Below are 12755 nucleotides of genomic sequence, written 5' to 3' on the forward strand. Positions count from 1 at the left end.
CAATTATACTGATAACCAATGCCCAACTGGTACTTATTTGATTGCCCCCTAAGAGGGTGAAAGGTGATGTTGACCCCAGCAAGAATTTGTTCTCAGGGTCAGGAATAACAATGTTGTGAAGAAGAAAGCAAATACATACCTGACTGTGCTGAATTTCAGGCTATATTTTCCTCCACTCTGAATAATAGCAGGGTAACACATGTCTAATTGTGATGTATCCACTCCAGACACATACTTTTTATTCTGCAGAGCCGATTCCACACCATCAGCTAATTTGGAGTGCTTCACTTTCTACAAAAGATATAAGAGAAATATTTTTCAGATTTCGTTAAAGCATTCAAAACAGAAATAATCTCGCTGCCATTATAGGAAATTTAAATGTTCATTTTATTTCTATAAAAGTAATTGAAATTCTGGGCACATTTTATAATCTATATCGTATGAGAGAATAACTACAAAAGTGTATATAAATAAGTGTATATTGATGTGTGTGTATGTATATTACTCTTTTACTCGTTTAAGTCATTTGACTGCGGCCATGCTGGAGCACCACCTTTAGTCGAGCAAATCGACCCCAGGACTTATTCTTTGTAAGCCTAGTACTAATTCTATCAGTCTCTTTTGCTGAACCGCTAAGTTACGGGGATGTTAAACACACCACCATCGGTTGTCAAGCAATGGTGGGGGGGACAAACACAGACACACAAACATATACATACAAATATACGACGGGCTTCTTCCAGTTTCCGTCAACCAAATCCACTCACAAGGCTTTGGTCGGCCCGAAGCTATAGCAGAAGACACTCGCCCATGTTGCCACAGGGTGGGAATAAACCTGGAACCATGTGGTTGGTAAACAAGCTACTTACCACACAGCCACTCCTGCGCCTATATGTGTATATATATATATATATATATATATATATATATATATAATATGCTGGTGGCATGTGAAAAAACATTCGAGCGTGGTCGTTGCCAGTGCCGCTGGACAGGCTCCTCTGCAGGTGGCACATAAAAAGCACCAATTGAGCGTGGCTGCTGCCAGTACCGCCTGACTGGCCCTAGTGCTGGTGGCACGTAAAAGCACCCACTACACTCTCGGAGTGGTTGGCATTAGGAAGGGCATCCAGCTGTAGAAACCCTGCCAGATCAAGATTGGAGTCTGGTGCAGCCATCTGGTTCGCCAGTCCTCGGTCAAATCGTCCAACCCATGCCAGCATGGAGAATGGATATTAAACGATGATGATGATGATTTTCATGTGTTGGGAACTGATGTAAATTCATCATTTCAAAGAGACACTATGTCAGAACTGAAGACAATGGACTGTTATTTGTCCAATTAGTCATGTACTTTCGGATACCAACCTGCCTAAGACTACCCTTGTTTCTATGATACAAACTTCTTGTTTTGAAGTGATCTAAATTAAAACTTCTCATTAAAGCATCATGTTAAATTATGTCCCAAACATCAGTTTAACACTCTAGTATTTAAACCGGCCAAAATAGTTAATATCTTTTATGTTCAAACTGACCAGATCCAGGCTCTCACACCTACCCTACAATGTTATTCTACATTAAGTAATTACACCATGAAGATCTTGAAGATATGAGATAATGCATGATTAATTCAAATCAATGTGAATCAATAGGCATTATGTTTGATAGAATAATCTGAACACTAAAGGGTTAATATCAACAAAGTTATCTTATTTATATTCTTCATTATTTGTTCAATTAATTGAAGTTTCAGCAGATATGTAGTAACAAGTGTTAAACCTAACTTCAACCACTGTGATGTAAAACATTGGGCAAGGAATAAACACTGTATTTTAGCTGTATATCATAATACCCTGTTGTGTTAGAATATATATTATAGTATAAATTATATAATATTAATACACTATTATGTATTATATCAACAAGCTGGCCACTTGCCATCAAAGATGACAGCTAATTGTAGAATTTTATATATAAATAGGCGTAGGAGTGGCTGTGTGGTAAGTAGCTTGCTTACGAACCACATGGTTCCGGGTTCAGTCCCACTGTGTGGCACCTTGGTCAAGTGTCTTCAGCTATAGCCTCGAGCCGCCGAAAGCCTTGTGAGTGGATTTGGTAGACGGAAACTGAAAGAAGCCAGTCGTATATATGTATATATATATATATATATGTATGTGTGTGTATATGTTTGTCCCTCCAGCATCGCTTGACAACCGATGCTGGTGTGTTTACGTCCCTGTAACTTAGCGGTTCGGCAAAAGATACCGATAGAATAAGTGCTAGGCTTACAAAGTCCTGGGGTTGATTTGCTCGACTAGAGGCAGTGCTCCAGTATGGCCACAGTCAATTGACTGAAACAAGTAAAAGCGTAAATATGGTTGGTAAATCAAATTAATACGCTTGTCAATGTTCACAAACATTCACACACACACACACACTTATATTCACACAGAGTTGAAACACTGTTTGATTTTCCATTTCAGTGTTGAATGTTCACCATCACACCAGTTTGCCATAACCCCTTCCTTCCTTATCTATCTTTCACCTCATCTTTTCCCATTCATATGTTACAACAGAAAAAAACACACAAGAGTGTTATTATAATAGATATGGATGGTAAATCAAATTAATACACTTGTCAATGTTATCTAGCGGCTGTCTTTTGAGATGTGGCATCGATCATCGTTTGTTGCTGAAAGAACGCTGGTTCAAACATACCAACATTCACATACTTCCCTTGTACATGCACACACATACACACACATACTCATAGAGTTGAAACGCTGTTTGATTTCTCTTTTCAGTGTTGAATGGCTACCATCCCACTTCCACACACACACACAAACATTTACATATACACACGCATACATACACAAACATTCACATACCTCCCATTTACATACACACACACACATACATACACAAACATTCACATACCTCCCATTTACACACACATAAATACTCAGAGTTGAAATGCTCCCACTACCAGTTTGCCACCACCCCTTCCTTCCTCCTGTTGTGACGGAGAAAATCACAAGAGTATTATTATAGAAGATATTACGTAAGCACAGGCATGGCTGTGCAGTAAGAAGCTTGCCTTCCAATCACATAGATCCGGGTTCAGTTCCACTGCATGGCACCATAGTCAAGTGTCTTCTTTCACAGCTTTGGGCCAACCAAAGCCTCAGGAGTGGATTTGGTAGATGGAAACTGAAAGAAGCCTGTCTCGTGTGTGTATGCAAATGTATGTGACTGTGCCTGGCCCCCACCACCACTTGACAAGTGGCGTTGATGCGTTGATGTGTCCCATAACTTAGCAGTTCAACAAAAGACCGATAGAATAAGCACTAGTGTTGATTCATTTAACTAAAATTGAAGGCACTGACCCAGCATGGCTGCAGTCTAATGACTGAAACAAGCAGAAAGGAAAACAAACAAAAACAAGAAAAACCTAAAATAAAAGTGTCAAAATACTAAAATAAAATGGATAAAACCAATGAAAAGTATTTTTAAAATATCTATCAAAACCATTAAAAAAAATTAAGATGTACTTGCATAGCAAGTGACCTGATCTGAGATCGTGTGCTGAAACAAAAACAACTGCAGCGTGGAAGGTGTTTATAAGTCATTTAAAAACACAAAAACCGTTAGATTCACTTCAACATTTAAATTTAATTTGTGTCAAAATATTTTTATCACTTTGAGACCGCGATCTGTTCACTGACAAAATTCCATTCTGCAGCACAGAATTTTGCATTACGGAATTTTATCAGTGAACAGGTCACGATCTCAAAGCACCGAAAATATTTTGGTAAATTAAATTTAGCAAATTTATATGCTGAAGTGAATCTAATGAGTTTCGTGTGTTTTTAAATGGCTTATAAACACCTTCCATGCCACGATTGGTTTTAAAAAAACAGAATTTTAAAAATCTGAAATAAAACTTAACTTAAAAAGTGAAAGTGAAACAAGAACTTACCTTTTCTGCATCAATAATTTCCATGATTTGCTCTTTCAAAAACTTGTTAAAGACATCACAGGTAACCTGACATGCTCGCTGTATGGTTTTTATTTCACTTTCTTCTTTGGTGGCCATTATAAGTGCTAACGAACTGCTAATATCAACCTGGTACAAATCAAAAAAGAAAAGAAATAAATAATCGGGGCAGGCATGGCTGTGTGGTAAGTAGCTGAATACCCTTCCTAGGACCAATCACTAAACAAAGTGTATTGAGTGCTTTTTCTTTTTTAAGAGTGTACCAGCACTAGTGAGGTAACCAAGAGATTTGCAAGACAAAACACCTCAACTGAAGTGAAGAGATTAATATTAAGGGATGTGGCTTTATGCCAAGAGATGACGGGTTAACCCTTTAGTATTCAGATTAATCAGTCAAATGTAATGTTTATTTTTATCAAACTCATCATCATCATTTAACGTCTGCCTTCCATGCTGGCATGGGTTGGATGGTTTGACAAAAGCTGGCCAGGCATGAGCCTATACCAGACTTCTGTGTGTGTGTTTTGGCACAGTTTTTACAGCTGGATTTTTCCTAACACCAACCACACAGTAGCACTATTTTTAATTACCGTATTTTAACGTGTATAAGGAACCATTTTTTGTCAAAAATTAGGTTTGAAAAATATGGGAGTTTCTTATACGTGGATAGTATTATAATCCCTTACAAAACCATTTTTCCAAATATTAAGTCCCAAAAATTAGGGGATTCCTTATACACATTAAAATATGGTAACCATACATTATCTTGTAGCTTTGAGATTCTGACAATGTGATTGTATATTTTTAGAATGACATTGTAGGATAGGTATGAGAGGTTGGATTCGGCTGGTTTGAACATAAAAAAGGTAGAATATTTGAGCCAGATATAGCCAGTTTGAATGCTAAAAGATTAAAGAATGGTAGCAGGACAAACACAGTTGTTTTGCTTAGGGGGGAAATACATGGTTACACCAGGTGGAAGAGAAGGAGGAAGGATGGTAATTCAGTAATTAAGATTGATTATACAAGGCTCAAAGAAAAACAACCTTTGTGAAATCTTCTGCTTTCAGAGCTGCTCTCCAACCATCCATGAAATCTCCTGGAAACTTGTCTTTTATGAATTCACCAATAGTTTTACCCTGCAATAAAAAAAATATATAGTAACCATTTAAAAAAAGAAAACAAAACAAAATTAAACAAAGGCGCAGGAGTGGCTGTGTGGTAAGTAGCTTGCTTACCAACCACATGGTTCCAGGTTCAGTCCCACTGCATGGCACCTTGGGCAAGTGTCTTCTTCTATAGCCTCTATAGCCTCTATATATATATATATATATTATATATATATATATATATGCAACAGGCTTCTTTCAGTTTCCATCTACCAAATCCACTCACAAGGTTTTAGTCAGCCTGCGGCTATAGAAGACACTTGCCCAAGGTGCCACATAGCAGGACTGATCCTGGAGCCATGTGGTTGGGAAGCTAGCTTCTTACCACACAGCCACGCCTGCTTAAGTGTTTTAAAGTAATATTGGTTTATTAAACTATTTATTAAAGGTTCAAAAGGTGACATTTGTTTCTTAAATGTTTATGGGTAGGCTAGTATCAAAGGGGTTGATACAAACTTATCAGTGACTGCCCAGACTGACTTGTGAGTATTTAAATTATTATAATATGAGATTTCAATTGGGCAATGCCAGCATATGCAAGATCTGATCAAAAAGTATCAGGTTCGTTGCTATGGTAACAGAGCTTAAGTACACAGAGTGAAGCCCCTTGGTACAGATTGAGCTTGAATTCTGTCAAGTGCATGCCCACTAAGTTATAACATTCTTGCTCACTCTGGCTGTTTATAGCAGCCCTTGAAAGTAGGTTGTGGTCATTTGACCAAATCAGAGGTACCATTAGTGACCACAGAAGAGAAATATGAGCGTGCATGAGAAGAGACATGGCTTGATGGCAACGATGACCAAGAATCTTTCTAAAAAAATCAAATCCCAATTGAACAAGATTTCAAGTGTCAGGGAAATCCAAGGGAATATGATGTGGCAGCTACATGATATCCCGAAAAAGGGGAGTTCCAGGAATGCTTCCATCAATGGAAACAGTGATGAATAAAGTGTAAGGCTTCAAAAAGGGGACTACTTTGAAGGAGAGTAAATGCTGAATTAGTATATGTTGTAGTTTTCTTTTTATAACACCACTCCAGGTACTTTCTGATCACAAAATCTGATATTTTTTTTAACCTTTCAAAGTATTCATTAAATTGGAAATTAATTAAAGCATTTAGTCAAAGTGGCTGTGTGGTAAATAGCTTGCTTACAAACCACATGGTTCCGGGTTCAGACCCACTGCGTGGCACCTAGCGCAAGTGTCTTCTACTAAAGCCTCGAGCAACCAAAGCCTTGTGAGTGGATTTGGTAGACGGAAACTGAAAGAAGCCCATCGTATTTATGTATGTATGTGTGTGTGTGTATATGCTTGTGTTTGTCCCCCCAACATCGCTTGTCAACCGACGCTGGTGTGTTTACGTCCCCGTTACTTAGCGGTTCGGCAAAAGAGACCGATAGAATAAGCACTAGGCTTCTAAAGAATAAGTCCTGGGGTCGATTTGCTCGACTAAAGATGGTGCCCCAGTATGGCCACAGTCAAATGACTGAAACAAGTAAAAGAGTTACCCTTATTAAGCTGGTCTGACAGACACCAAGATTAACAAAGAGGATGTGATGATGAAAACAGAGAAAGACAGCCATGGAGAAAAAGATGAAAGATGAAAAAAATAGAAAGTAAGAGAGAAACAACAGAAAAGGGAAAACTTTCACTTACTTTCTTACTTTGTTTGATGGCATCAACAAGTTTTTGAAAATTGCCTTTATCCTTGTCCACCTGAAAAAGATACAAAAACATACTATTCAATGCAAGAAGTTACAGTTAAGGGTTTTATTGAAGATACAAGCAGTGCTTATAAGAGGGTACAAACACACAAACATTATGTTACGAGCCTATAACAATAACATCATTAAAACTAACAGAAATAAGATTGATTCTTCTATAAACTTTTTGTGCATTAAATACATTATTGGTGGTGTTGTTGTTGCTGTTGTTAAGGTGGCGAGCTGGCTGGATCGTTAGCGTGACGGACGAAATGCTTTGCTGTATTTTGCTTACTGCTACTTTCTGAGTTCAAATTCCGCCGAGGTCGACTTTACCTATCGTCCTTTTAGGGTTAATAAATCAAATACCAGTCAAGTACTGGGGTCAATGTGATCAATTGTCCTGCTCCCCACAAAAATCCAGGCCTTGTGCCTATAGTAGAAAGGATTATTCTTCTTCTTGTTATATTTAAGGCAGTGAGGTGGCAGTATCATTAGTGTGCCCTGCACAATTGCTTAGAGGCATTTCGTCTGTCTTTACATCCAGAGTTCAAATTTCACCGAGGACAACTTTGCCTTTCGTCCATTCAGGGTCAATGAAATAAGTACCAGTTATGCACTGGAGTCAATGGAATAGACCTGACCCCCACCACCACTCTCTCAAAATTTCCGGCCTTGTGCCCACAGGAGAAAGACTTATTATTATCCAGCCCCAAAATTCTACCTATCTTATGTTCAAACCAACCAGATCCAGCCTCTTACACCTACCCTGTGATGTCATTCTAAAAAAATTTTATCACATCATTCAAAGATTTTGAAGCTGTGAGATAATGCAAGATGAATATTCAAAACAATGTAAATGAAGAAGCATCACATTTGACTAAGTAATCTGAATGCTAAACGGATAATGTGTTTTTTCATTCTTTCTAATTGGAAATGGAAACTGAAAAAAGGCCATCACATCCATATACACGTGTATGCGTAGGCGTGTGTGTGTGTTGTTTTCATGCCTTGACATTGCATGATAGCTGTAAACAAATGTCACCATAATGCAAGCAGCAACCTGGTTTCCAATATTCAATGAAAACACGTTTGGTCAAGGGGAATATTACCTTAGGTGGAAACAGTTGATGGTTGATGAGAGGAAGGGCATCCCACCATAAAAAATCCACCTCAACAAATTCCGTCCAACCCATGCAAGTAAGGAAAAGCAAGCATCAAAACAATGACGACGCATGATCTTGACCTTTACAAGAGGGTATATCTCATCTTTATTCCGTGTCTGAGGAATGTTAGCGATAAAGTGCCAAATAGGCAGTTTATGGCATTCCAGGAACAAAGGTGTGTTCTTTAATTGTTATTTCGTAAACTGACAAACTGGTACAACATTTAACTCTACAAACACTGTGAACTTTAGATTCGGACAACCACAGGGATGGCCCAAAATACAAGGAGGTACCCAAAAGTAACTAGAAATATTCTCTGCAGGACAAGCCCGTTGCAACGCTCATGCATCAGTCTGCCAACTGGTGGCATCATGTGCAATTATACTGCCCTGTGGTGCATCTTTGTTTTGCAGTGCTTCTCCCCTGTTCCTCAATTTTCGTGATGGCTGAAACGAAGGAACAGCAGCTTCCGTAAAATTCTGTTCTGCCAGGATAAACAGCAGCCAAAATTTTAGATATGCCGCAAACAACTTACAAGGATGCTGCCATGAACAAAGCACAAGTTTACGAGTAGTTTCCACGCTTTAAAGAGGGTTGTCGCTTGAAGACCAACCTCATTCAGAGCAACCATCAACCTCCTGAATGAACGAAAACATCACAAAAATTCAGTTTCCACGCTTCAAGGATGGTTACTTGTCGCTTGAAGACCAACCTCATTCAGGGCAACCGTCAACCTCTTGAATGGATGAAAACATCACAAAATTTCAAGAACTGATCTTGGAGAACCATTGCCAAACAATTGATGAACTTGTTGATGTGACTAGTGTGTGCCCTGGGGCTTCTGCCAACCAAATTTGAGTAAAGAATTACAAGTGAAAAGAGTTGCAGCAAAATTTAAAGGTCAAAATCCCTAGTGCGTACTATACATGAGGTTAAAAATGATAATTATTTTCTAAGCAATGTCCGAGTTTCTATTTGCTGTCCGGCAATGTTTATTCAGACATATTTTGTGATGTCGGGCACGAAAATACCTTAAGCTAAGCCTGAAAGCAATGAAACCATAGAAGAATCATCCATAACTTGCAGTAAGCATCATTTATTAAATGCTATTACGGTTATTTCTTTATTTTCTGCAAACAAAATGCACAAAAATGCTACACGTTTGCATTATGCTATAGATATAATAATAATAAAGGACATTACTGTATACATTTTTAGAAACCAAGGACGTTATATAGAACTTCTTGACTCAAGTTAGAGAAGGGGTGCGTATTATACACAAGGTTTAGGTTTTTCAGAGGTATAGCCCCCTAAAAATCCCCTGCGTATTATACTCAAGGGTGGACTATACTCGGGGATTTACGGTAGTCGCAATTAAAGTGTAAATATGTGAATCTAAGTGAATGAAATAATAATGCAAAATTCTGGGTTCTTTTGGGTACCCCCTTGTAATAGCACCATGGTAATACTATAACATGAAAACAAGAAACAACACTCACCTTATCCCTTGTAAAGAGTTTGATGGAAGGAATGCCTTGGTCATTTTCTTTTGAGGTATCAACTTGCTTCAGGAATTCAATCTTTTTTTTACTGGCCAAGAAGTAAATGTTCTTCTCACACAGCACCATCACTGTATCTGTGAGTTCGTAACCAAAGAGCCATGTCTGTGGAAAGAGAGCAACAAGAAGAATTAACATTTATCGAAACTTGCAGATCAAAGAAGGAGTGGCTGGGTCAAAATAAACTTTTTATCTTTTACTCATTCCAGTCACTGAATTGTAGCCATGCTGGGGCACTGCTCATGAAGGGTTTGGTAGGGAGATGAAAAAAAAAATCTATGTCAATGATTATCTTGTAAAGTCTGGTACTTATCCCATCGCTCTCTTTTGTAAAACTGCTAAGTAACAGGAATGTAAACAAACCAGCACTGGTTAGCAAGCAGTAAGTAGAGAACTAACACACACATAGATGTATCATTATCATTTAACAACTATCTTTCCACAACACCATAAATTGGACCGTATGTGTGTTTGTGTTAGAGTTTGTGTACACATACACATATACACACATATATATAAACAAATACAAAAATATACACACACAAATGAGTATATATACAAATACAAACACATATATATACACAAATATATATAAATGTAAAAGGCACGTAAAAAGCACCCACTACACTCACGGAGTGGTTGGCGTTAGGAAGGGCATCCAGCTGTAGAAACATTGCCAAATTAGACTGGAGCCTGGTGCAGCCTTCTGGCTTCCCAGAACCCCGGTCGAACCGTCCAACCCATGCTAGCATGGAGAACGGACGTTAAACGACGATGATGATGATGACACACGCACACAGGGTGTGGTTGGTGTTAGGAAGGGCATCCAGCTACAAAAACCATGCCAAAGCAGACACACTGACTGGCTCCTGTCAAACGGTCCAACCCATGCCATCATGGAAACTGGACGTTAAATGATGATTATAGACACACACACATATATACATATACACACACACGACATGTTTCCAGTTTCCTATTTCTTTACTACCCACAAGGGGCTGAACACAGAGAGAACAAAGGACAGACAAACGGATTAAGTCGATTATATCGACCCCAGTGCGTAACTGGTACTTATTTAATCGACCCCGAAAGGATGAAAGGCAAAGTCGACCTCGGCGGAATTTGAACTCAGAACGTAGCGGCAGACGAAATACTGCTAAGCATTTCGCCCAGCCTGCTAACGTTTCTGCCAGCTCGCCGCCTTATATGTTTCCAGTTTCCATCTACCAAATTCACTCACAAGGCATCAACTGGCCCAGGGCTTATCAGAAGACACATGCCCAAAGTGTATCACAGGGTGGGACTGAACCAAGGACCACAGTATTGCAAAGCAAGCTTCTTAACCAATAGTAACAACCTTCCAGTAGTGGAATAAAGTGGAATGGCAACAATTTGGTTCTCAGTTGGACCAGAATTTCACCTGTACTCACAGTCACATGGTGCTCATGCATGACACCAATCAGCCCTCCTGAGTATTTGCAATTAAGGTAATAAGTTTTTACTGCATCAACCCTTTAGCATTTAAACTGACCATATATGGCCAAAATATTCTGCTGCTTTTATAATCAAACTGACCAGATCCAACATCTCACACTTACCCTATAATGTCATTCTAAAAATAAATAATCGTGTTTGCCAGCTCTGTCTGGCACCAGTGCGGGTGGCACGTAAAAAGCACCCACTACACTCACGGAGTGGTTGGCATTAGGAAGGGCATCCAGCCGTAGAAACACTGCCAGATTTGACTGGGCCTGATGAAGCCTTCTGGCTTCACAGACCCCAGTAGAACCGTCCAACCCATGCTAGCATGGAAAACGGACGCTAAATGATGATGATGATGATCATCATCATCAAAATCTTGAAGCCACAAGATGAGGCAGGATTAACCCTTTCGTTAGCGTATTTACTTTGCAATGCTCTGGGTTTCTTTCAATTACTTTTAAATACAACAAAGAATTTAGTAAAATAACTTAGTTATCATTAAACTAGTGTTAGAAACATAAATTGTGACTAAGGTTTGGTGGATGATTTTAATTCAGAACTTTTGAAAACAAGACAATTGTACTACAGAGCCAGAAGTGGTTTTAGCCAGGTTGGTATCGAAAGGGTTAAGAATTGTTTCTCTATTATATATATATTTTAACCCCTTTGTTACCATATTTCTGTTGAGATGCTCTGTGTTTCTTTCAATTAATTTTAAATATAACAAAGAATTTAATAAAATAACTTGGTTATCATTAAGCTAGTGTTAGGAACATAAGTTGTGACTAAGGCTTGGTGGAAGATTTTAATTCAAAACTTATGGAAACTAGATATCTGTACTACAGAGCCAGTTTCAGCCAGGTTGGTATCGAAAGGGTTAATTGAAAACAATGTGAATAAATGAAGGCACATGGTTTGGTGGTTAGGGTATTCAGCTCACAATCATAAGGTCACAAGTTCAATTCCCAGCTATGCATTGTGTCTTTGAACAAGACATTTTATTTTTTATATTGCTCCACTTCACTCAGCTGGCAAATATAAGTAGTACCTGTATTTCAAAGGGCCAGCCTTGTCACACTCTGTGTCACACTGAATTTCCCTGAGAACTACGTTAAGGGTACGCATATCTGTGGAGTGCTGCTCAGCCACTTTCACGTTAATTTCACAAGCAGGCTGTTCCATTGATTGGATCAATTGGAACCCTCGTCATTGTAACCCACAAAGTGCCAGTTTACATTTAACAATAATCTGAATGCTAAAAGGTTAAACATATTATAAGGGCTCAACTTTACATAAAGAATCCAGTTTACTCTTTACTCTTTTATTCGTTTCAGTCATTTGACTCCGGCCATGCTGGAGCACTGCCTTCAGTCAAACAAATCAACACCAGGACTTACTCTTTGTAAACCTAGTACTTATTCTATCGGTCCCTTTTTGCCAAACTGCCAAGTTAGAGGGACGTAAACACACCAGCATCAGTTGTCAAGAGATGGAGGGGGGACAAACACAAACAAACCATCCAACCCATGCTAGCATGGAAAACGGACGTTAAACGATGATGATGATGATGTACATACATACACACACGATGGCTTCTTTCAGTTTCTGTCTACCAGATCCACTTGTCCAAAGTGCCACACAGTGGGACTGAACCCGGAACCATGAGGTTGGTAAG

At 38.8% G+C, this 12755-nt stretch overlaps 1 protein-coding gene across 2 annotated transcripts in view; it reads right to left on the reverse strand.

Annotated features, from left to right (window-relative positions):
• Window positions 1-12755, reverse strand: part of LOC115221367 (FACT complex subunit SPT16) — an 88448-nt gene that overhangs the window by 60879 nt on the left and 14814 nt on the right. For both annotated transcript variants that reach the window (XM_036510708.1, XM_029791540.2), the window contains exons 3-7: window positions 9536-9700; window positions 6824-6883; window positions 5044-5136; window positions 3980-4126; window positions 140-291 (exon numbers count right to left, since the gene is read on the reverse strand). In XM_036510708.1, coding sequence (XP_036366601.1) covers window positions 140-291; window positions 3980-4126; window positions 5044-5136; window positions 6824-6883; window positions 9536-9700 — 617 coding nt within the window. The remainder of the gene's footprint in view (window positions 1-139; window positions 292-3979; window positions 4127-5043; window positions 5137-6823; window positions 6884-9535; window positions 9701-12755) is intronic.

This window comes from Octopus sinensis, linkage group LG18 (assembly GCF_006345805.1).
Source record: "Octopus sinensis linkage group LG18, ASM634580v1, whole genome shotgun sequence".
In the NCBI taxonomy this organism is placed as follows: Eukaryota; Metazoa; Mollusca; class Cephalopoda; order Octopoda; family Octopodidae; genus Octopus; species Octopus sinensis.